Source organism: Salvelinus alpinus, chromosome 6, assembly GCF_045679555.1.
Source record: "Salvelinus alpinus chromosome 6, SLU_Salpinus.1, whole genome shotgun sequence".
Lineage (NCBI taxonomy): Eukaryota > Metazoa > Chordata > Actinopteri > Salmoniformes > Salmonidae > Salvelinus > Salvelinus alpinus.
The window spans coordinates 89,645,547-89,672,774 of record NC_092091.1 but is presented as its reverse complement, the minus strand read 5'-3'; the positions used below and the strand labels follow the sequence as shown (position 1 = coordinate 89,672,774).

General features: G+C 48.4%; 1 protein-coding gene across 1 annotated transcript in view; it reads right to left on the bottom strand.

Moving 5' to 3' along the window:
• Positions 1 to 26,944, bottom strand: part of LOC139579557 (G protein-coupled receptor kinase 6-like) — a gene marked incomplete at its 3' end in the record, with an annotated part of 71,830 nt that extends 44,886 nt beyond the window's left edge. Inside the window, 1 exon segment of the mRNA XM_071408301.1 lies at positions 26,530 to 26,944. Coding sequence (XP_071264402.1) covers positions 26,530 to 26,581 — 52 coding nt within the window.
• Positions 26,945 to 27,228: the final 284 nt, after the last annotated feature.

The window sequence follows — 27,228 nt, the reverse complement described above, 5'->3', positions numbered from 1 at the left end:
ACAAGCTGTATTTCACAACGGAATGCTGTATCTCGCAATTTCTTGTCTTGCAATGTTTCTCAACTTCATTAAAACAGGGGCTGTCATCAATGAATAGACTATGATATTCTACAGGCAACAGAGTGAAGAGAAATAGCAGGCCGGCCAGGGAGAGAGAGAGGAGCGGCCAGCCAGGGAGAGAGAGAGGAGCGGGCCTGCCAGGGAGAGAGAGAGGAGCGGGCCGGCCAGGGAGAGAGAGAGGAGCGGGCCGGCCAGGGAGAGAGAGAGGAGCGGGCCGGCCAGGGAGAGAGAGAGGAGCGGGCCGGCCAGGGAGAGAGAGAGGAGCGGGCCGGCCAGGGAGAGAGAGAGGAGCGGGCCGGCCAGGGAGAGAGAGAGGAGCGGGCCGGCCAGGGAGAGAGAGAGGAGCGGGCCGGCCAGGGAGAGAGAGAGGAGGGGGCCGGCCAGGGAGAGAGAGGAGCAGGCCGGCCAGGGAGAGAGAGAGGAGCGGGCCGGCCAGGGAGAGAGAGGAGCGGGCCGGCCAGGGAGAGAGAGAGGAGCGGGCCGGCCAGGGAGAGAGAGAGGAGCGGGCCGGCCAGGGAGAGAGAGAGGAGCGGGCCGGCCAGGGAGAGAGAGAGGAGCGGCCAGCCAGGGAGAGAGAGAGGAGCGGGCCGGCCAGGGAGAGAGAGAGGAGCGGGCCGGCCAGGGAGAGAGAGAGGAGCGGGCCTGCCAGGGAGAGAGAGAGGAGCGGGCCAGCCAGGGAGAGAGAGAGGAGCGGGCCAGCCAGGGAGAGAGAGAGGAGCGGGCCAGCCAGGGAGAGAGAGGGGAGCGGGCCGGCCAGGGAGAGAGAGAGGAGCGGGCCGGCCAGGGAGAGAGAGAGGAGCGGGCCAGCCAGGGAGAGAGAGAGGAGCGGGCCAGCCAGGGAGAGAGAGAGGAGCGGGCCGGCCAGGGAGAGAGAGGAGCGGGCCGGCCAGGGAGAGAGAGAGGAGCGGGCCGGCCAGGGAGAGAGAGAGGAGCGGGCCGGCCAGGGAGAGAGAGAGGAGCGGGCCGGCCAGGGAGAGAGAGAGGGGCGGGCCAGCCAGGGAGAGAGAGGGGAGCGGACCAGCCAGGGAGAGAGAGAGGAGCGGGCCGGCCAGGGAGAGAGAGGAGCGGGCCAGCCAGGGAGAGAGAGAGGAGCGGGCCAGCCAGGGAGAGAGAGGAGCAGGCCTGCAGAAAGTACCGTGCTCACATGTCTTGGTAATCTGGATCTCTTCTATTCCCCTAAAGCCTCTTTTTATGTCAAATGACAACTTCCCCCAAACCTGCAAAGCCCATCATCATCTAGTTGGGTTAAAACACTGTAAAGAACATGTGTTGTGAACTGGGATTTAATGTTGTGGGGAAAAAACACATCGTCTTTCAGTTCGGGATTTCTTCTAAATGTTAACGATGCCAATGTCGTTTAAACGTCAGACCCCCTAACACACACACACACACACACGGGCATGCACACACACACACACACACGGGCATGCACACACACACACACACACACACGGGCATGCACACACACACACACTGTAAACAAATTCCGCTGTAACTGCAAGCTGCCTGGAGAGACTTCCTGCTTAGAGAGGAATACAGGTCTGATCAGTCTACTGTCTACTAGAGGGAAGGAGAGAGAGGGGGAAGGAGAGAGAGGGGGGGAGGGAAGGAGAGAGAGAGGGGGAAGGAGAGAGAGGGGGGGAAGGAGAGAGACAGAGGGGGAAGGAGAGAGACAGAGAGACAGAGAGAGAGAGGGAAGGCGAGAGAGAGAGAAGGGGAAGGAGAGAGAGAGAGGGGGAAGGAGGCGAGAGACAGAGAGCGAGAGAGAGAGAGGGGGAAGGAGAGATAGAGAGAGAGAGGGAAGGTGAGAAAGAGAGAGGAGAGAGAGAGAGAGAGACCAAGACCGAGAGACAGAGAGAGAGAGAAGAGAGAGGGAAGGCGAGAGAGAGAGAGAGAGACAGGAGAGAGAGAGAGAGAGAGAGAGAGAGAGAGAGAGAGAGAGAGAGAGAGAGAGAGAGAGGGGGAAGGAGAGCGAGAGAGAGAGGGGGAAGGAGAGCGAGAGAGAGAGGGGGAAGGAGAGCGAGAGAGAGAGGGGGAAGGAGAGAGAGAGAGGGGGAAGGAGAGAGAGAGAGAGGGGGAAGGAGAGAGAGAGACAGAGAGAGACAGAGTGAGGGAGAGGGGAGTGAGAGACAGAGACAGAGACAGTGACAGTGACAGAGACAGAGAGAGAGAAGAGTGAGGGAGAGGAGAGGAGAGTGAGGGGAAAGGAGAGACATAGAGAGAGAGAGTGGGGAGGGAGAAGGAGACAGAACAGAGACAGAAAAGGGAAAGCGGAGGATGGGAGAGAGAATCTGGAGGTAGGTAGTAGGTTTAGTCTGACGGGTTCACTTCCTATCAGAGACCCAACTCATCTACACACAGCCACACACCTTCTGACACCATGTCACACACACTGTCACACACACTGTCACACACAGCCACACACCTTCTGACACCATGTCACACACACTGTCACACACACTGTCACACACTGTCACACACACTGTCACACACACTGTCACACACTGTCACACACACTGTCACACACACTGTCACACACACTGTCACACACACTGTCACACACTGTCACACACACTGTCACACACACTGTCACACACACTGTCACACACTGTCACACACACTGTCACACACACTGTCACACACTGTCACACACACTGTCACACACACTGTCACACACACTGTCACACACACTGTCACACACACAGTCACACACACCGTCACACACTGTCACACACACTGTCACACACACTGTCACACACTGTCACACACACTGTCACACACACTGTCACACACTGTCACACACTGTCACACACACTGTCACACACACTGTCACACACACTGTCACACACACTGTCACACACACTGTCACACACACTGTCACACACACTGTCACACACACTGTCACACACACTGTCACACACACTGTCACACACTGTCACACACTGTCACACACACTGTCACACACACTGTCACACACACTGTCACACACACTGTCACACACACTGTCACACACACTGTCACACACACTGTCACACACACTGTCACACACACTGTCACACACACTGTCACACACACTGTCACACACACTGTCACACACACTGTCACACACACTGTCACACACACACTGTCACACACACACTGTCACACACACTGTCACACACACTGTCACACACACTGTCACACACACTGTCACACACACTGTCACACACACTGTCACACACACTGTCACACACACTGTCACACACACTGTCACACACACTGTCACACACACTGTCACACACTGTCACACACACTGTCACACACACTGTCACACACACTGTCACACACACTGTCACACACACTGTCACACACTGTCACACACACTGTCACACACACTGTCACACACACTGTCACACACACTGTCACACACTGTCACACACACTGTCACACACACTGTCACACACACTGTCACACACACTGTCACACACTGTCACACACTGTCACACACACTGTCACACACACTGTCACACACACTGTCACACACACTGTCACACACACTGTCACACACACTGTCACACACTGTCACACACACTGTCACACACACTGTCACACACACTGTCACACACACTGTCACACACACTGTCACACACTGTCACACACACTGTCACACACACTGTCACACACACTGTCACACACTGTCACACACTGTCACACACACTGTCACACACACTGTCACACACACTGTCACACACTGTCACACACACTGTCACACACACTGTCACACACACTGTCACACACTGTCACACACACTGTCACACACACTGTCACACACACTGTCACACACACTGTCACACACACCGTCACACACTGTCACACACACCGTCACACACTGTCACACACACTGTCACACACTGTCACACACACTGTCACACACACTGTCACACACACTGTCACACACTGTCACACACTGTCACACACACTGTCACACACACTGTCACACACCTTCTGAAACCATGTCACACACGGTCACAACATGTTTTGTTACCGTTTGCATTCTCAATAACATTTAACATTAAACTGTGTAAACTGTTCCCCTGAACAAGGCAGTTAACCCACCGTTCCCCTGAACAAGGCAGTTAACCCACCGTTCCCCTGAACAAGGCAGTTAACCCACTGTTCCCCTGAACAAGGCAGTTAACCCACTGTTCCCCTGAACAAGGCAGTTAACCCACTGTTCCCCTGAACAAGGCAGTTAACCCACCGTTCCCCTGAACAAGGCAGTTAACCCACTGTTCCCCTGAACAAGGCAGTTAACCCACTGTTCCCCTGAACAAGGCAGTTAACCCACCGTTCCCCCAGGGCGCTGATGATGTAGATGTGGGTTAGGGCAGCCCCTCCCCTCCCCCATCACCTCTCTGATTCATAGGGGTGGGGTTTAATGCAGAAGAGACATTTCAGTTGAAGACATTCTGTTGTACAACAGACTCCATTACGGTGAGTGTTAACTACCTTTCCCTCCATTATCAAGCGGTAGGTAACAACCATGCTGCTGGTGTGATAATCACCAAGCTACTAGACGTGTAGAGGAGCAGGATGTCCATAGTTACAGCATTACCTCACGTCCCTCATTATCAACACCTATTTATTAGTCACGTTGAAGCTGCTGTAAAGGTCTAACCTCATGTTGAGGTCGTTCCACGTCCCTCATTATCAACACCTATTTATTAGTCATGTTGAGGTCTGCTGTAACGGTCTAACCTCATGTTGAGGTCGTTCCACGTCCCTCATTATCAACACCTATTTATTAGTCATGTTGAGGCTGCTGTAAAGGTCTAACCTCATGTTGAGGTCGTTCCACGTCCCTCATTATCAACACCTATTTATTAGTCACGTTGAAGCTGCTGTAACGGTCTAACCTCATGTTGAGGTCGTTCCACGTCCCTCATTATCAACACCTATTTATTAGTCACGTTGAAGCTGCTGTAAAGGTCTAACCTCATGTTGAGGTCGTTCCACGTCCCTCATTATCAACACCTATTTATTAGTCATGTTGAAGCTGCTGTAAAGGTCTAACCTCATGTTGAGGTCGTTCCACGTCCCTCATTATCAACACCTATTTATTAGTCACGTTGAGGTCTGCTGTACGGTCTAACCTCATGTTGAGGTCGTTCCACGTGCCTCGTGTGCTTCATTACAGGCTTGTTATTAACATTCATATCTAATCCCTCCAAACCCTCGTGTTCTAATCATCATAGATTTACACTGATTACACTGTTGGTTGAAAATCAAACATTTGGCAGCCATCAAATTATACCTTTTAATTTTCTTTCAAATAACTTTTATATATTAAAAATACTTTAAAATATGATTTTCTGGTATTCTGAGAGGTATTGAAAATAGTTTGAAAATATGTTTTTCTGAGACCTGTATTTGAATATCAAAATAAACTAGTTGCCTTTTAGTTGAAATATAAACTATATTAGAGACCTTGAGTGAAATGTAGATATTTTCCAAATAAACTACAAAATACTATTTTCTGCACGAGCACACACACACCACACACACACACACACACACACACACACACACACACACACACACACACACACACACACACACACACACACACACACACACACACACACACACACACACACACACACACACACACACACACACACACACACACACACACACACACACCACACCTCAAAGAGCTAAAGCCTATGAGATATGAATGGCTTGTTTCTGCCCAGTCAAGACATCAGGAAGTAGTATCAGTCTCTGTCTGATAATCAAACACAGGACTGAGTTTGATTAAGGTATTGTATAGTTACACTCATCAGTTAGAGAGACAGAGAGAGAGAGTGACAGAGAGAGAGAGAGAGAGAGAGAGACAGAGAGACAGAGAGACAGAGAGACAGCGAGACAGAGAGAGCGAGACAGAGAGAGCGAGACAGAGAGAGCGAGACAGAGAGAGCGAGACAGAGAGAGCGAGACAGAGAGAGAGACAGAGAGACACAGAGAGAGAGAGAGAGAGAGAGAGAGACATAGAGACACAGAGAGAGAGAGACACACACAGAGAGACACACAGAGAGAGAGAGAGAGAGAGAGAGACATAGAGACACAGAGAGAGAGAGACACACACAGAGAGACACACAGAGAGAGAGAGAGAGAGAGAGAGAGAGAACAGGAGGTTATAAGTGTGTGTATTCCTCATAAAGCAGGACTAAATCCAGTCATGTCTTTGTTCAAACAGACTTGTATTTATTTGGACTGGTGACTCTTCTTGTGTGAGTGTGTGAGGTCCACTGTCCACCTGCAACAACAGTTCTCAGCCTCTGGACAAACAACTATCATCCATAGACCTCAATGTAAAGACAGATCACTAACCTATAGACCTCAATGTAAAGACAGATCACTAACCTATAGACCTCAATGTAAAGACAGATCACTAACCTATAGACAGATCACTAACCTATAGACCTCAATGTAAAGACAGATCACTAACCTATAGACCTCAATGTAAAGACAGATCACTAACCTATAGACCTCAATGTAAAGACAGATCACTAACCTATAGACAGATCACTAACCTATAGACCTCAATGTAAAGACAGATCACTAACCTATAGACCTCAATGTAAAGACAGATCACTAACCTATAGACCTCAATGTAAAGACAGATCACTAACCTATAGACCTCAATGTAAAGACAGATCACTAACCTATAGACAGATCACTAACCTATAGACCTCAATGTAAAGACAGATCACTAACCTATAGACAGATCACTAACCTATAGACCTCAATGTAAAGACAGATCACTAACCTATAGACCTCAATGTAAAGACAGATCACTAACCTATAGACCTCAATGTAAAGACAGATCACTAACCTGTAGGCCTCAATGTAAAGACAGATCACTAACCTATAGGCCTCAATGTAAAGACAGATCACTAACCTATAGGCCTCAATGTAAAGACAGATCACTAACCTATAGACCTCAATGTAAAGACAGATCACTAACCTATAGGCCTCAATGTAAAGACAGATCACTAACCTATAGGCCTCAATGTAAAGACAGATCACTAACCTATAGGCCTCAATGTAAAGACAGATCACTAACCTATAGGCCTCAATGTAAAGACAGATCACTAACCTATAGGCCTCAATGTAAAGACAGATCACTAACCTATAGGCCTCAATGTAAAGACAGATCACTAACCTATAGGCCTCAATGTAAAGACAGATCACTAACCTATAGACCTCAATGTAAAGACAGATCACTAACCTATAGACCTCAATGTAAAGACAGATCACTAACCTATAGACCTCAATGTAAAGACAGATCACTAACCTATAGACCTCAATGTAAAGACAGATCACTGACCTATAGGCTTCAATGTAAAGACAGATCACTAACCTATAGACCTCAATGTAAAGACAGATCACTAACCTATAGACCTCAATGTAAAGACAGATCACTAACCTATAGACCTCAATGTAAAGACAGATCACTAACCTACAGACCTCAATGTAAAATACAGATCACTAACCTATAGACCTCAATGTAAAGACAGATCACTAACCTACAGACCTCAATGCTCCTATATGCCTCTGTAGTGGCCCTGAGGCAGGCTCCTATATGACTCTGTAGTGGCCCTGAAGCAGGCTCCTATATGACTCTGTAGTGGCCCTGAAGCAGGCTCCTATATGACTCTGTGGTGGCCCTGAGGCAGGCTCCTATATGCCTCTGTGGTGGCCCTGAGGCAGGCTCCTATATGCCTCTGTAGTGGCCCTGAGGCAGGCTCCTATATGCCTCTGTAGTGGCCCTGAGGCAGGCTCCTATATGCCTCTGTGGTGGCCCTGAGGCAGGCTCCTATATGCCTCTGTAGTGGCCCTGAGGCAGGCTCCTATATGCCTCTGTGGTGTCCCTGAGGCAGGCTCCTATATGCCTCTGTAGTGGCCCTGAGGCAGGCTCCTATATGCTTCTGTAGTGGCCCTGAGGCAGGCTCCTATATGCCTCTGTAGTGGCCCTGAGGCAGGCTCCTATATGCTTCTGTAGTGGCCCTGAGGCAGGCTCCTATATGCCTCTGTGGTGTCCCTGAGGCAGGCTCCTATATGACTCTGTGGTGGCCCTGAGGCAGGCTCCTATATGCTTCTGTAGTGGCCCTGAGGCAGGCTCCTATATGCCTCTGTGGTGTCCCTGAGGCAGGCTCCTATATGACTCTGTGGTGGCCCTGAGGCAGGCTCCTATATGCCTCTGTAGTGGCCCTGAGGCAGGCTCCTATATGCCTCTGTAGTGGCCCTGAGGCAGGCTCCTACAGAGGCCCTGAGGCTCCCATATTTATTTATTTAACCTTTATTTAACCAGGTAGGCTAGTTGAGAACAAGTTCTCATTTGCAACTGCGACCTGGCCAAGATAAAGCACAGCAGTTCGACACACACAACAACACAGAGTTACACATGGAGTAAACAAACGTACAATCAATAATACGGTAGAAAAGTCTATATACAGTGTGCAAATGAGGTAGGATAAGGGAGGTAAGGCAATAAATAGGCCACGGTGGCAGGTAATTAAAATATAGCAAATAAACACTGGAATGGTAGAATGTGCAGAAGAAGAATGTGCAAGTAGAGATACTGGGGTGCAAAGGAGCAAGATAAATAAATAAATACAGTATGGGGATGAGTTAGTTGGATCGGCTGTTTACAGATGGGCTGTGTACAGGTGCAGTGATCTGTGAGCTGCTCTGACAACTGGTGCTGAAAGCTAGTGAGGGAGATATGAGTCTCCAGCTTCAGTGATTTTTGCAGTTCGTTCCAGTCATTGGCAGCAGAGAACTGGAAGGAAAGGTGGCCAAAAGAAGAATTGGTTTTGGGGGTGACCAGAGAGATATACCTGCTGGAGCGCGTGCTACAGGTGGGTGCTACAGGTGGGTGCTGCTATGGTGACCAGTGAGCTGAGATAAGGGGGGACTTTACCTAGCAGAGACTTGTAGATGACCTGGAGCCAGTGGGTTTGGCAACGAGAGACCCGGGTTAGACACCTTCTCCCGTGAGAGACCCGGGTTAGACACCTTCTCCCGTGAGAGACCCGGGTTAGACACCTTCTCCCGTGAGAGACCCGGGTTAGACACCTTCTCCCGTGAGAGACCCGGGTCAGACACCTTCTCCCGTGAGAGACCCGGGTCAGACACCTTCTCCCGTGAGAGACCCGGGTCAGACACCTTCTCCCGTGAGAGACCCGGGTCAGACACCTTCTCCCGTGAGAGACCCGGGTCAGACACCTTCTCCCGTGAGAGACCCGGGTCAGACACCTTCTCCCGTGAGAGACCCGGGTTAGACACCTTCTCCCGTGAGAGACCCGGGTTAGACACCTTCTCCCGTGAGAGACCCGGGTTAGACACCTTCTCCCGTGAGAGACCCGGGTTAGACACCTTCTCCCGTGAGAGACCCGGGTTAGACACCTTCTCCCGTGAGAGACCCGGGTTAGACACCTTCTCCCGTGAGAGACCCGGGTTAGACACCTTCTCCCGTGAGAGACCCGGGTTAGACACCTTCTCCCGTGAGAGACCCGGGTTAGACACCTTCTCCCGTGAGAGACCCGGGTCAGACACCTTCTCCCGTGAGAGACCCGGGTCAGACACCTTCTCCCGTGAGAGACCCGGGTCAGACACCTTCTCCCGTGAGAGACCCGGGTCAGACACCTTCTCCCGTGAGAGACCCGGGTCAGACACCTTCTCCCGTGAGAGACCCGGGTCAGACACCTTCTCCCGTGAGAGACCCGGGTCAGACACCTTCTCCCGTGAGAGACCCGGGTTAGACACCTTCTCCCGTGAGAGACCCGGGTTAGACACCTTCTCCCGTGAGAGACCCGGGTTAGACACCTTCTCCCGTGAGAGACCCGGGTTAGACACCTTCTCCCGTGAGAGACCCGGGTTAGACACCTTCTCAGAAGTCTTCCCTCAGATAACACTGCGTGACTGGGTCGATAACGCTGCGTGACTGGGTCGATAACGCTGCGTGACTGGGTCGATAACGCTGCGTGACTGGGTCGATAACGCTGCGTGACTGGGTCGATAACGCTGCGTGACTGGGTCGATAACGCTGCGTGACTGGGTCGATAACGCTGCGTGACTGGGTCGATAACGCTGCGTGACTGGGTCGATAACGCTGCGTGACTGGGTCGATAACGCTGCGTGACTGGGTCGATAACGCTGCGTGACTGGGTCGATAACGCTGCGTGACTGGGTCGATAACGCTGCGTGACTGGGTCGATAACGCTGCGTGACTGGGTCGATAACGCTGCGTGACTGGGTCGATAACGCTGCGTGACTGGGTCGATAACGCTGCGTGACTGGGTCGATAACGCTGCGTGACTGGGTCGATAACGCTGCGTGACTGGGTCGATAACGCTGCGTGACTGGGTCGATAACGCTGCGTGACTGGGTCGATAACGCTGCGTGACTGGGTCGATAACGCTGCGTGACTGGGTCGATAACGCTGCGTGACTGGGTCGATAACGCTGCGTGACTGGGTCGATAACGCTGCGTGACTGGGTCGATAACGCTGCGTGACTGGGTCGATAACGCTGCGTGACTGGGTCGATAACACTGCGTGACTGGGTCGATAACGCTGCGTGACTGGGTCGATAACACTGCGTGACTGGGTCGATAACACTGCGTGACTGGGTCGATAACACTGCGTGACTGGGTCGATAACACTGCGTGACTGGGTCGATAACACTGCGTGACTGGGTCGATAACACTGCGTGACTGGGTCGATAACACTGCGTGACTGGGTCGATAACACTGCGTGACTGGGTCGATAACACTGCGTGACTGGGTCGATAACGCTGTGTGACTGGGTCGATAACGCTGTGTGACTGGGTCGATAACGCTGTGTGACTGGGTCGATAACGCTGTGTGACTGGGTCGATAACGCTGTGTGACTGGGTCGATAACGCTGTGTGACTGGGTCGATAACGCTGTGTGACTGGGTCGATAACGCTGTGTGACTGGGTCGATAACGCTGTGTGACTGGGTCGATAACGCTGTGTGACTGGGTCGATAACGCTGTGTGACTGGGTCGATAACGCTGCGTGACTGGGTCGATAACGCTGCGTGACTGGGTCGATAACGCTGCGTGACTGGGTCGATAACGCTGCGTGACTGGGTCGATAACGCTGCGTGACTGGGTCGATAACGCTGCGTGACTGGGTCGATAACGCTGCGTGACTGGGTCGATAACGCTGCGTGACTGGGTCGATAACGCTGCGTGACTGGGTCGATAACACTGCGTGACTGGGTCGATAACACTGCGTGACTGGGTCGATAACACTGCGTGACTGGGTCGATAACACTGCGTGACTGGGTCGATAACACTGCGTGACTGGGTCGATAACACTGCGTGACTGGGTCGATAACACTGCGTGACTGGGTCGATAACACTGCGTGACTGGGTCGATAACACTGTGTGACTGGGTCGATAACACTGTGTGACTGGGTCGATAACACTGTGTGACTGGGTCGATAACACTGTGTGACTGGGTCGTGGTCCAGAGGCACCAGAAGGTACAAAAACCATCTAAAAACAGGGTGGGAACTTCCTGGATCTGTCCAATAAGAAACACTATTTAAAACATTTCCCTTGCATGACCTAATGAACAGGACCCTGGCTGTGGTGTTAGCCTGCATTTATTAGCCTTGCAGTCTTAGGCTGGCTAACACGTGTTCTCAACGTGTGTGTGTGTGTGTGTGTGTGTGTGTGTGTGTGTGTGTGTGTGTGTGTGTGTGTGTGTGTGTGTGTGTGTGTGTGTGTGTGTGTGTGTGTGTACAGTAGGGTGTTTCCTGTGAATGACGCCTGTAAAACACACTGCTTTGTGACGGCTCCCTTCGTGTGGTTCCCTTCCTACAGTTATTAGACCCACAAAATGGGTTGTGACTGGGGAACTGTGACGCATGTGTTGCGTATGTAGCGTTAGCAGCTACCGCTAGCTCCAACCACATCTGTTATGTATTTAGCATTAGCGGCTACCACTAACTCCAACCAGATCTGTAGCGTTAGCGGCTACCGCTAGCGCCAACCACATGCGATGCGAATGTAGCATTAGCAGCTAGGCTATGCAGCTAGGTTAGCGTCTTGGCTGACTCGGCCTAAATGGGCATATTTTAACATTGTGTGAACATCACAAGGTTAGCTCTGCCAGCTGGCTTATTAAATGTTTTAGAGTCTATTTGTAAAAGCGACCATCTGGCCATGCTGTTATTATACTGTACTGTGTTTAAATAACTTGGGCGTCCCCCAAATGACTCTAGTCCCTATGTAGTGCACTACTTTTGACCAGGGCCTATAGGAAGGGAGTAGGGGACGCGGACTGTTATTTTTTCCGATCCAGATACAGGCCTAATAATGTTTTAGTTTTTTTTATATAAAAATATATTTTGAGATGTGAAGTGTTTTACAACATCACTCAGCTGTGCAGACACACAGCCATCTCCAAGCACTACCCCTCCCCCTCCAAGCACAACCCAGACCCCTCCCCCTCCAAGCACAACCCAGACCCCTCCCCCTCCAAGCACAACCCCTCCCCCTCCCCCTCCAAGCACAACCCAGACCCCTCCCCCTCCAAGCACAACCCCTCCCCCTCCCCCTCCTAGCACAACCCCTCCCCCTCCAAGCACAACCCCTCCCCCTCCCCCTCCTAGCACAACCCCTCCCCCTCCGTGCACAACCCAGACCCCTCCCCCTCCAAGCAATACCCAGACCCCTCCGTGCACAACCCAGACCCTTCCCCCTCCAAGCACAACCCAGACCCCTCCCCCTCCTAGCACAACCCCTCCCCCTCCGTTCACAACCCAGACCCCTCCAAGCACTACCCAGACCCCTCCCCCTCTGTGCACTACCCAGACCCCTCCCCCTCTGTTCACTACCCAGACCCCTCCCCCTCCGTGCACTACCCAGACCCCTCCCCCTCCGTGCACTACCCAGACCCCTCCCCCTCTGTGCACTACCCAGACTCCTCCCCCGCCGTGCACTACACAGACCCCTCCCCCTCCGTGCACTACACAGACCCCTCCCCCTCCGTGCACTACCCTGATATCCAGGGGCACATTCTAACACTCAGACATCATTTACTAAGCATGGTGTTTAGTGAGTCCTCCAGATCAGAGGCAGTAGGGATGACCAGGGATGTTCTCTGTTTAGTGAGTCCTCCAGATCAGAGGCAGTAGGGATGACCAGGGATGTTCTCTGTTTAGTGAGTCCTCCAGATCAGAGGCAGTGGGGATGACCAGGGATGTTCTCTGTTTAGTGAGTCCTCCAGATCAGAGGCAGTAGAGATGACCAGGGATGTTCTCTGTTTAGTGAGTCCTCCAGATCAGAGGCAGTAGGGATGACCAGGGATGTTCTCTGTTTAGTGAGTCCTCCAGATCAGAGGCAGTAGGGATGACCAGGGATGTTATCTGTTTAGTGAGTCCTCCAGATCAGAGGCAGTAGGGATGACCAGGGATGTTCTCTGTTTAGTGAGTCCTCCAGATCAGAGGCAGTAGGGATGACCAGGGATGTTCTCTGTTTAATGAGTCCTCCAGATCAGAGGCAGTAGGGATGACCAGGGATGTTCTCTGTTTAGTGAGTCCTCCAGATCAGAGGCAGTAGAGATGACCAGGGATGTTCTCTGTTTAGTGAGTCCTCCAGATCAGAGGCAGTAGGGATGACCAGGGATGTTCTCTGTTTAGTGAGTCCTCCAGATCAGAGGCAGTAGGGACGACCAGGGATGTTCTCTGTTTAGTGAGTCCTCCAGATCAGAGGCAGTAGGGATGACCAGGGATGTTCTCTGTTTAGTGAGTCCTCCAGATCAGAGGCAGTAGGGATGACCAGGGATGTTCTCTGTTTAGTGAGTCTGCCAGATCAGAGGCAGTAGGGACGACCAGGGATGTTCTCTGATTAGTGAGTCCTCCAGATCAGAGGCAGTAGGGATGACCAGGGATGTTCTCTTGATAAGTGTATGAATTGGACCATTTTCCTGTCCTGCTAAGCATTCAAAATATAACAAGTACTTTTGGGTGTCAGGGAAAATGTATGGAGTAAAAAGTACATTATTTTCTTTAGGAATGTAGTGAAGTAAAAGTTGTCAAAAATATAAATAGTAAAGTACAGATACCAACAAAAAATACTTGAAAGTACTTTCCACCACTGCCAAGTACTACCCAGATGTGCAGACACACAGACCGCTCCACCAAGATAGCTAGCGATAGCTTCCTACAAGGGTCTGTCTTTCTGTGTGTGTGTGTGTGTGTGTGTGTGTGTGTGTGTGTGTGTGTGTGTGTGTGTGTGTGTGTGTGTGTGTGTGTGTTTATTTATTTCTCTAATCGTCTAGCCTGGCAGGAAGTTGGGTCAGCCCTGGTCCCCTCTGATCCAGGGTCGTCACGGTTATTACTATGTTAATTACTGTTGTTATAACCACAGATCTAGGACAAGTTTACCCTTATCACCAGAGGCAAGTCTTTCAAAGAATGAATGAATGAATGAATGAATGAATGAATGAATGAATGGGCAAGTGTCAGTTATGAATCACAGAATATAAGTGTGTATCCCAAATGCCATCTTATTCCCTATACAGTGCACATAGGGTGCCATTTGGGATACATACTAAGAAGTACACTACTGAGGCCCAGAGGTAAAGGCCTCCAGGCCTAACAGGACGAGATGAAAGTGTGTTGTTACCTTTCTGAGTAACAGTTGTCATGTCACAGAACTAGTACTGCGTCAACACACACACACACACACACACACACACACACACACACACGTGATATAAGTGGATGTATACTATAGTATTTTAATCAATATATGGATGATGAGGTATACTGAACAGGCCTATCAGTGTTTCCCCTAGAATATTCTACAGGTGGGGCAGATAGGTCCCCTAAAAGCAACATCCTGGTACTCAGACAATAGAAACGGTCAATAGAAACCAATAGAAAGACGTTTGAACTCTTTTTAGGCAGGGAGGCAGGAAGATACGGGCCATTGAAACCAGAATGAACCATAGGAACTACAAGTTGAGGTCAAACAAGCAGCCATACATGACAATGGTTGAGTCCCAAATGGCACCCTATATAGGGCACTCCTTTTGACCAGGGCCCATAGGACTTTGGTCAAAAGTAGTGCACTATATAGGGAATAGGGTGCCATATAGCCTTGGGCAGTATACCGGGGTATTTGGAAAAAGCCACAGGACATTTATTTATTTATTTTTGAATATGTCTAGTTACTATTTAATGAAATACCTGCAGTCAACTTGTTCAAAAGCAGATTGTGTTCTTCATCATTTCACCTGTCACACGTTTCATCGTGAAGCTTCCCGGTGGTCCGCAGTCACGTGATGTTTTGTTTACAAGCACACGACGACGACGACAAGAGACCGGAGCCTTGTGAGTCACAGCACGCTCCTGGTGAGCTAGTTACCTTATGGAAGTCACAACAACGACAACAACATTGCCAGCTAGATAACTTAATAGTTAGCAGTTATAACTGTCTAGAATGTGATAAACGCTCTGCAGTTGTGCATTCGGTTTGCTAATTTAGTAACTAGTTAGCTTCTTCCGGTGGTTAGCTTCTTCCGGTGGTTAGCTCCTTCCGGTGGTTAGCTCCTTCCGGTGGTTAGCTCCTTCCGGTGGTTAGCTCCTTCCGGTGGTTAGCTCCTTCCGGTGGTTAGCTCCTTCCGGTGGTTAGCTCCTTCCGGTGGTTAGCTTCTTCCGGTGGTTAGCCTCTTCCGGTGGTTAGCCTCTTCCGGTGGTTAGCCTCTTCCGGTGGTTAGCTTCTTCCGGTGGTTAGCCTCTTCCGGTGGTTAGCCTCTTCCGGTGGTTAGCCTCTTCCGGTGGTTAGCCTCTTCCGGTGGTTAGCCTCTTCCGGTGGTTAGCCTCTTCCGGTGCTTAGCCTCTTCCAAAATCAAGCTTCGATTGGTAACAGCAGGGAGTCCCTTCCTGGATCAAGAGTAATACTGTGTAATATTTGTTCTGTGCAGCAAACTGCCAGTAACATTGTGTTTTGTGCAGCAAACTGCCAGTAACATTGTGTTTTGTGCAGCAAACTGCCAGTAACATTGTGTTTTGTGCAGCAAACTGCCAGTAGCATTGTGTTTTGTGCAGCAAACTGCCAGTAACATTGTGTTGTGTGCAGCAAACTGCCAGTAACATTGTGTTGTGTGCAGCAAACTGCCAGTAACATTGTGTTTTGTGCAGCAAACTGCCAGTAACATTGTGTTTTGTGCAGCAAACTGCCAGTAACATTGTGTTTTGTGCAGCAAACTGCCAGTAGCATTGTGTTTTGTGCAGCAAACTGCCAGTAACATTGTGTTCTGTGCAGCAAACTGCCAGTAACATTGTGTTCTGTGCAGCAAACTGCCAGTAGCATTGTGTTTTGTGCAGCAAACTGCCAGTAACATTGTGTTTTGTGCAGCAAACTGCCAGTAACATTGTGTTTTGTGCAGCAAACTGCCAGTAGCATTGTGTTTTGTGCAGCAAACTGCCAGTAACATTGTGTTCTGTGCAGCAAACTGTCAGTAACATTGTGTTCTGTGCAGCAAACTGCCAGTAGCATTGTGTTTTGTGCAGCAAACTGCCAGTAGCATTGTGTTTTGTGCAGCAAACTGCCAGTAACATTGTGTTGTGTGCAGCAAACTGCCAGTAACATTGTGTTTTGTGCAGCAAACTGCCAGTAACATTGTGTTTTGTGCAGCAAACTGCCAGTAACATTGTGTTTTGTGCAGCAAACTGCCAGTAACATTGTGTTGTGTGCAGCAAACTGCCAGTAACATTGTGTTTTGTGCAGCAAACTGCCAGTAACATTGTGTTTTGTGCAGCAAACTGCCAGTAACATTGTGTTCTGTGCAGCAAACTGCCAGTAACATTGTGTTTTGTGCAGCAAACTGCCAGTAACATTGTGTTTTGTGCAGCAAACTGCCAGTAACATTGTGTTTTGTGCAGCAAACTGCCAGTAACATTGTGTTTTGTGCAGCAAACTGCCAGTAACATTGTGTTCTGTGCAGCAAACTGCCAGTAACATTGTGTTTTGTGCAGCAAACTGCCAGTAACATTGTGTTCTGTGCAGCAAACTGCCAGTAGCATTGTGTTTTGTGCAGCAAACTGCCAGTAACATTGTGTTTTGTGCAGCAGACTGCCAGTAACATTGTGTTTTGTGCAGCAAACTGCCAGTAGCATTGTGTTCTGTGCAGCAAACTGCCAGTAACATTGTGTTTTGTGCAGCAAACTGCCAGTAGCATTGTGTTTTGTGCAGCAAACTGCCAGCAGCAGTGTGTTCTGTGCAGCAAACTGCCAGTAACATTGTGTTCTGTGCAGCAAACTGCCAGTAACATTGTGTTTTGTGCAGCAAACTGCCAGTAACATTGTGTTCTGTGCAGCAAACTGCCAGTAACATTGTGTTTTGTGCAGCAAACTGCCAGTAACATTGTGTTTTGTGCAGCAAACTGCCAGTAACATTGTGTTTTGTGCAGCAAACTGCCAGTAACATTGTGTTTTGTGCAGCAAACTGCCAGTAACATTGTGTTCTGTGCAGCAAACTGCCAGTAACATTGTGTTTTGTGCAGCAAACTGCCAGTAGCATTGTGTTTTGTGCAGCAAACTGCCAGCAGCATTGTGTTCTGTGCAGCAAACTGCCAGTAACATTGTGTTCTGTGCAGCAAACTGCCAGTAACATTGTGTTTTGTGCAGCAAACTGCCAGTAACATTGTGTTCTGTGCAGCAAACTGCCAGTAGCATTGTGTTTTAGAGTTACTTGTATAGTTTAGGTCAGAGACTATAAAATGTTCATATTGCGCTCATTAGCATTTGGTTAGCATTCTCTATGGGATTTTCCATGTATTTAGCATTGCTAACCTTCGGATTAAAGAGCCTCAGTGGGGTTTCAAAAACAGAACCCCTTGTGTTTTGTATTGGTATTTATTATGCATCCCCATTAGTTACTGTTGCTAAGGCCGCAGCTACTCTTCCTGAGGTTTATTATGGATCCCCATTAGTTCCTGCCAAGGCAGCAGCTACTCTTCCTGAGGTTTATTATGACGATTGTATATCCGCTAAGAAAAGTCTGCGAAAAACTTAAAAACAACATCAATGGAGAAGTCAACATACATAAGTGTAAGTAAAAAAACAAATGCAAATAAGTTAGAAATTGTGCTACTAATGCACATGACGGCACAAATACGTCTCGTTAAAAAGTGGTCGACTGACCAACGTGGTCGACTGACTCGCCAGCGTCCTAAAAATGGCACCCGATGTCCTTTATAGAGCAGGGTCCCTGGTCAAAAGTAGTCCACACTATAGGGAATAGGGTGCCAACTCTGGTCTAAAGTAGTGCACACTATAGGGAATAGGGTGCGATTTCAGACGCATGCCCTTGTGATGGGAACCTACCATGTGGTTGATTGTCAGTCAAGAATCTTCTTGTTTCACAGAAGGAGAGGACATCTAACCAGATATGACCCTCATACTGAGACTGGTTCACAGAAGGAGAGGACATTAACCAGATATGACCCTCATACTGAGACTGGTTCACAGAAGGAGAGGACATTAACCAGATATGACCCTCATACTGAGACTGGTTCACAGAAGGAGAGGACATTAACCAGATATGACCCTCATACTGAGACTGGTTCACAGAAGGAGAGGACATTAACCAGATATGACCCTCATACTGAGACTGGTTCACAGAAGGAGAGGACATTAACCAGATATGACTCATACTGAGACTGGTTCACAGAAGGAGAGGACATTAACCAGATATGACTCATACTGAGACTGGTTCACAGAAGGAGAGGACATTAACCAGATATGACTCATACTGAGACTGGTTCACAGAAGGAGAGGACATTAACCAGATATGACTCATACTGAGACTGGTTCACAGAAGGAGAGGACATTAACCAGATATGACCCTCATACTGAGACTGGTTCACAGAAGGAGAGGACATTAACCAGATATGACTCATACTGAGACTGGTTCACAGAAGGAGAGGACATTAACCAGATATGACCCTCATACTGAGACTGGTTCACAGAAGGAGAGGACATTAACCAGATATGACCCTCATACTGAGACTGGTTCACAGAAGGAGAGGACATTAACCAGATATGACTCATACTGAGACTGGTTCACAGAAGGAGAGGACATCAACCAGATATGACTCATACTGAGACTGGTTCACAGAAGGAGAGGACATTAACCAGATATGACTCATACTGAGACTGGTTCACAGAAGGAGAAGACATTAACCAGATATGACCCTCATACTGAGACTGGTTCACAGAAGGAGAGGACATCTAACCAGATATGACCCTCATACTGAGACTGTTTCACAGAAGGAGAGGACATTAACCAGATATGACCCTCATACTGAGACTGGTTCACAGAAGGAGAGGACATTAACCAGATATGACCCTCATACTGAGACTGGTTCACAGAAGGAGAGGACATCTAACCAGATATGACCCTCATACTGAGACTGGTTCACAGAAGGAGAGGACATTAATCAGATATGACCCTCATACTGAGACTGGTTCACAGAAGGAGAGGACATCAACCAGATATGACTCATACTGAGACTGGTTCACAGAAGGAGAGGACATTAATCAGATATGACCCTCATAGACTTGGTCTGTGGTTCAAACATGTTTTTAAAAAAGGACACACCCTATCCCTTCAACCCTCAAATTAAGTGGACACTTCTGATGACGTCTGATGAGTATACACTTGCAGGGCGAGGGAGGAGGGAATGATTTGTTTTAAATGGACCGCTCCTGCCCGAAAATTCGTTGCTCGTTCGTTCATCCCGCGATGATTGTGTTTTCAGCCACCGGTGGCTTGTGGGTGCTTTATATGCGCTAAAGTCAATTATGATCGCATGTCTACTTATATTAACTATATAATTATTAGTATTACGCCTACTGTATGATAACTTGCAAATTAATTCGCTAAGTTACGTTAGCCTGCCTAGCTAGAACTTCTGGGGGAAAATGTTTTATTTCTACAATTTCCAAAAGATAACCAAACAAAAACATACTTACTTTTTAACGAGACGTATTTGTGCCGTCATGTGCATTAGTAGCACAATTTCTAACTTATTTGCATTTGTTTTTTTACTTACACTTATGTATGTTGACTTCTCCATTGATGTTGTTTTTAAGTTTTTCGCAGACTTTTCTTAGCGGATATACAATCGTCACAAACTGAATTAGGTTCAGGCTCCGGCGTGAACAGAATTTTACACTCGCAAATGACTAAAAACGAGGGCTGAGGGGCTTACGTTGCAAACTTCCCTTGCTTGGCTAATCATTTGGACCACCTTCCAAGATGGCGACGGGGATTCCCCCAAGGGCATAAGGTGAGGGTGAGTGAACGAGGGTGTGTCTTTTAAGTGTTTGGATCGCAGCCTTGGTCATTACTGAGACTGTTTCACAGAAGGAGGAAACATCTAACCAGATACACTACATGACCAACAGTATGTTGACACCTGCTCGTCTAACATCTCATTCCAAAATCATGGGCATTAATATGGAGTTGGTTCCCCCTTTGCTGCTATAACAGCCTTCACTATTCTGGGGAGGTTTTCCACTAGATGTTGGAACATTGTTGCGGGGATTTGCTTCCTTTCAGCCACAAGAGCATTAGTGAGGTTGGACACTGATGTTGGGCGATTAGGCCTGGCTCGCAGTCGGCGTTCCAATTCATCCCAAAGGTGTTTGATGGGGTTGAGGTCAGGGCTCTGTGCAGGCCAGTCAAGTTCTTCCACACTGATCTCAACAAACTATTTCTGTATGGACCTCGCTTTGTGTACGGGGGCATTGTCATGCTGAAACAGGAAAGGGCCTTCCCCAAACTGTTGTCACAAAGTTGGGAGCACAGAATCGTCTAGAAAGTCATTGTTATGCTGTAGCGTTAAGATTTCCCTTCACTGGAACTAAGGGGCCCGAACCATGAAAAACAGCCCCAGACCATTATTTCTCCTCCACCAAACTTTACAGTTGGCACTGTGCATTGGGGCAGGTAGCATTCTCCTGGCATCCGCCAAACCCAGATTCGTCCGTTTGACTGCCAGATGGTGAAGCGTGATTCATCACACCAGAGAACACGTTTCCACTGCTCCAGAGTCCAATGGCGGCGAGCTTTACACCACTCCAGTTGGCGCTTGGCATTTCACATGATGATTTTAGGCTTGTGTTCGGTTGCTTGGCCATTTCATGAAGCTCCCGACGAACAGTTCTTGTGCTGACGTTGCTTCAGTAGTCCAGAGTTTGCAACTCAGTAGTGAGTGTTGCAACTGAGAACACACTCGGCGGTCTCGTTCTGTGAGCTCGTGTGGCCTACCACGTCGAGGCTGAGCCGTTGTTGCTCCTAGATGTTGCCACTTCACAATAACAGCACTTACAGTTGACCGGGGCAGCTCTAGCAGGGCAGAAATTTGACAAACTGACTTGTTGGAAAGGTGGCATCCTATGACGGTTCCACGTTGAATGTCACTGAGCTCTTCAGTAAGGCCATTCTACTGCCAATGTTTGTCTATGGAGATTGCATGGCTGTGTGCCTTATTTTATACATCTGTCAGCAATGGGTGTGGCTGAAATAGCTGAATCTACTAATTTCAAGGGGTGTCCACATACATACACACACATATATATAAATAAATATATATATATAGAGAGAGAGAGAGATGAGACATTGAGGATTATAAGAAATACTGCTTTGATGTCATACAAGCCAAACACCCGTGAGTCCAAATGTCCATGACACGACATCATATCCTGGGTTGTTCTGAACAGAGTCTGTCTACTGAGTGCACCTGAATACATTCATGACATCATATCCTGGGTTGTTCTGAACAGAGTCTGTCTACTGAGTACACCTGAATACATTCATGACATCATATCCTGGGTTGTTCTGAACAGAGTCTGTCTACTGAGTGCACCTGAATACATTCATGACATCATATCCTGGGTTGTTCTGAACAGAGTCTGTCTACTGAGTGCACCTGAATACATTCATGACATCATATCCTGGGTTGTTCTGAACAGAGTCTGTCTACTGAGTGCACCTGAATTCATTCATGACATCATATCCTGGGTTGTTCTGAACAGAGTCTGTCTACTGAGTGCATTCATGACATCATATCCTGGGTTGTTCTGAACAGAGTCTGTCTACTGAGTGCACCTGAATACATTCATGACATCATATCCTGGGTTGTTCTGAACAGAGTCTGTCTACTGAGTGCACCTGAATACATTCATGACATCATATCCTGGGTTGTTCTGAACAGAGTCTGATTACAAAAATTACGATCCGTTTCTCTGAATTACCTTTGTGAAAGCCTAACACTGTTACGACTGTGTTTAATAACTTAGCTGGTCATGTTGGCAAGAGAACATGCGTTCAAAATCAGGCCCACCTGACCCAGAATGTGATTTATAAAATGGGTCTGTTGTTTTTTTGTATTGAGTAAACAACAACAGTAATTGTGTGATGGCGGAGATGCAGGGTTGTGTTCCTAATGAAACGACTACCAGGGTGTCAACTCTAGTTTCTGAACAGCAGAGCCAGGAGAGATCCAAAAAATGACCTTGTAGTTGAAGACTCTTCTTTGAGCCATAAAAGTGCATTGAAATTGCTTAGGGACTGTGCACACTTTGGAGAGGTGTGTGGCCACTTGGAGACACCAGTTAGTCCTCTCACTCAAACCCACAGTCTGGAGAGGTGTGTGGCCACTTGGAGACACCAGTTAGTCCTCTCACTGAAACCCACAGTCTGGAGAGGTGTGAGGCCACTTGGAGACACCAGTTAGTCCTCTCACTGAAACCCACAGTCTGGAGAGGTGTGTGGCCACTTGGAGACACCAGTTAGTCCTCTCATTGAAACTCACAGTCTGGAGAGGTGTGAGGCCCCTTGGAGACACCAGTTAGTCCTCTCACTCAAACCCACAGTCTGGAGAGGTGTGAGGCCACTTGGAGACACCAGTTAGTCCTCTCACTGAAACCCACAGTCTGGAGAGGTGTGAGGCCACTTGGAGACACCAGTTAGTCCTCTCACTGAAACCCACAGTCTGGAGAGGTGTGAGGCCACTTGGAGACACCAGTTAGTCCTCTCACTGAAACCCACAGTCTAGAGAGGTGTGAGGCCACTTGGAGACACCAGTTAGTCCTCTCACTCAAACCCACAGTCTGGAGAGGTGTGAGGCCACTTGGAGACACCAGTTAGTCCTCTCACTGAAACCCACAGTCTGGAGAGGTGTGTGTCCACTTGGAGACACCAGTTAGTCCTCTCACTCACGTGGATGTGGATTAAGGCAGCCCTCCGCACCTCTTCGATTCAGAGGGGTTGGGTTAAATGTAGAAGACACATTTCAGTTGTACAACTGACTAGGAATCCCCCCCTTTCCCATTGTTTTATGTTGCAGCTACTCCCCATGTTCCAGGAATCCCCTCCTTTCCCATTGTTTTATGTTGCAGCTACTCCACATGTTCCAGGAATCCCCCCCTTTCCCATTGTTTTATGTTGCAGCTACTCCACATGTTCCAGGAATCCCCTCCTTTCCCATTGTTTTATGTTGCAGCTACCCCACATGTTCCAGGAATCCCCCCCTTTCCCATTGTTTTATGTTGCAGCTACTCCACATGTTCCAGGAATCCCCCCCTTTCCCATTGTTTTATGTTGCAGCTACTCCACATGTTCCAGGAATCCCCCCCTTTCCCATTGCTTTATGTTGCAGCTACTCCCCACGTTCCAGGAATCCCCCCCTTTCCCATTGTTTTATGTTGCAGCTACTCCACATGTTCCAGGAATCCCCCCCTTTCCCATTGTTTTATGTTGCAGCTACCCCACGTTCCAGGAATCCCCCCCTTTCCCATTGTTTTATGTTGCAGCTACCCCACGTTCCAGGAATCCCCCCCTTTCCCATTGTTTTATGTTGCAGCTACTCCACATGTTCCAGGAATCCCCCCCTTTCCCATAGTTTTATGTTGCAGCTACTCCACATGTTCCAGGAATCCCCCCCTTTCCCATTGCTTTATGTTGCAGCTACCCCATGTTCCAGGAATCCCCCCCTTTCCCATAGTTTTATGTTGCAGCTACCCCATGTTCCAGGAATCCCCCCCTTTCCCATTGTTTTATGTTGCACCTACCCCAGATGTTCCAGGAATATTCTCATGTTACTGAATGTATCCAAACGTATTTTTCACATTTCGTTATCAACAAAACGCAGCGGAAAACGTACAGTAAATGTAAAATGCACATACAATCAACAGTGTAATGTTTTTGGATTCAGTCTTGTGTCAGGTGAACTGTTGTGTCCTAAACTTCGATCTAATAACGTTCCTATAAATCTCCAAAGTGTTCCCTTTCTACTGCTACCATGATTATGCTTTTGATATTTATTCTGTAAAAAAAAAATTTTTTTTTTTAGCTCTATCCATAGTAGGCCAATTCCCAGGAGCGTAAAGGGTTTAATAACACGAGGCTACGTTACAGTAGACATGTTTAGCAGGGCCTGTGTGAACGCAACTAGAGCTCACCGTTTGACCTATTAACCCTTCAGATTGTGACGTTGATGTGGGTTGCGTACAGACGTTGACTAGGTGAAGCTCGCGTGAATGTTCTGTGTTCCGGGCGTGCAGAGCGTAACTTAATAGAATTCTGTGTATTATGACACACGTACGTTGGTCAAATCAAAGATGATTAAAGGCTTGTACCACATTGTGACGTCCGCTGCCCAAATGTTGTTTTACATTGTTGCACTTCTCTCGATGAACATCTGTCGTTAACAATTATCAAACCATGCCGCACACGTGATAAGAAACCACATTATTTAAATGTAACACCCCCGCCCCAACAGAAGATACAATGTAGTTTAGTCCCTTCTCCCCTCACCGCTGTACTGACAACAAACTAACGACATCCTCTCTGTCCATCTTATAACCATATCCTCTACAACAGGGGATATTCAACTCTTATCCTACGAGAGCGTTTCCCAAAAAGTCGGTGCACGTTTTGTTTGTTGTTGCCCGAACACAACACAGCGGATTCAAAGTATCAAAGCTTGACGATTAGTTAACTATTTGAATCCGCTGTGTAGTGCTAGGACAACAATAACAAAAAAACGTGCACCGACTTTGGATATCCCGACCCTACGAGGTCCGGAGCCTGCTAGTTCTGTTCTACCCGGTCATTCATTTCACCCACCTGGTGTCCCAGGTCTAAATCCCCAATTAGAGGGGGACATAATAAATCAAATGTAAAAAGCATTGGAACTGGTTTCGAGTTCCAGAGTTGTATTTGAGGGGGTTCACCAGGATAAACACACACATCTTCCTTTCTCTCTTTCAATCAAACCTGACGACAGAAAGACAGCCAGACAGAACGGCATCAATCGACCACTTGTCGGATTAGTCCGATATGTTTTTGCCGTAGTCCTCAGGCCTGCGGCTTGAGTTGTGCCCCTTCCCCATGTCAATGGCACACACTTGGGGGGTGCACTGTGTGCGACTTGGCCGCGTCCGCTTTACCCAGGCCCGAGAAAGACCCAGAGCTCCCGGTCTCCGTCTAGGGGAAAAACACACGGAGCGGGTACCCTTCTCTTTGGCAGGGTTGCAATGCAGTGGCTTTAACATATCTGCGTCAAATAATGTGACACACGGACTACACACATTTGAACCGCATAAAGCAGGCATAAGATCCAGCGAAAGCCATATGCAAAATATCGCTAACGTATCAAGTCGATAGCCTGTTCTACCAGGCAATGGAATAGGAAACAGGTTGCTACAGGACATTTCAAGACTGTGTCGCCTATACTACGAAAACGATCTGCTGTTGCTACTAGCCTACGGTCATATCCACCTATCCGTTGATATGTTGCTACTAGCCTACGGTCATATCCACCTATCCCATTGATATGTTGCTACTAGCATACCGTCATATCAACCTATCCGTTGATCTGCTGTTACTACTACAGTAGCCTACCGCCACATCCACCGTTTCCGTTCAGATAGTCATTAGAAACACGATTCCAATATCAAAACAGAGATAATAGCCTAATCGATCATCGTTATTATTGACGCTGCGAAACTCAACCCGATCGTTGTATCGATCAGGCCTGGATATTGCTTGTAATATTATGTGACTAGAGTGTTACAATGATGAACAAGTAGGTAGGCTACAATTTAACATAACACTGTATATGTTTCCCCTCATAGTCAGCCAGTCAAGACGATAGGAAAACCTCTGCGTAGGGAGAGAAATAGATCTAGAGAGAGATGGGGGGGGTCGAGAGAAAAGTGTGTAGAACACAATCCAAGCGATAGCCCCCCCAAAAAACGGAGCCTTGCTTTGTTATGATTATCCCCCCTTTCGCCCTCTCTCTCTCTCGACATGTCCCCCCCAGTACGTTAACCATGTAATGTCGTCGTTTCAGTACAATGTCTTACCTTCTCTCGCCTTCAGCAGCACCGTGTTGGCGACTATATTCTCTATCTCCATGGTAATGGTCAGTAGGTGTAAGATCCGTCTCCCATACAGACTAGGCAATACATTTCACTTCAACTGAAAAGATGAGGGTAGCGGCTCCGATGATGATGATGATGGTGAATTCTGCAGCTGGCGCATAGCCTTCGCTTGCTCTCCAAATTCGGCGGGATTACCAGGTAGTGGGGCTTTTGCAATCGTGTTGGGCTACTAGTTCGCCGACTCCATCGTGTAATGTTTTCGGCACACAAAAAAAAAAACTCTTCACCTTTTAGGCTAAACAACGGCGGCTACTACTGTAGTTAAAGCTATAACGCTTGTTAGCATTCAAAGCCTCTCCTGCATTCGTTAATTTTTCCTTCCTGCTCGGCTCTCAGCTTCGTTCGTTCCCTCCCCTCCCCAGAGGCGTCATGCACATAGGGGGGCACAGGGGCACTTGCCCCCTCCATATTTGTCCTGTATAAAAACAATGGTGTGTTTATTTTTGTTGTTTCTCTGTAATACTACTAGCCACCTACATGTGTAAGATTTTAATTTGAGCCAGTTTGCTACAGCAGGAAAATAGTCCTGCAGCAATAGGAAATGTGGATTATAATTAATGAAAATGTTTGTGGGGATTGATACATGTTTCTTAATGGAAATGTTCAAACTTCAGAAGACTT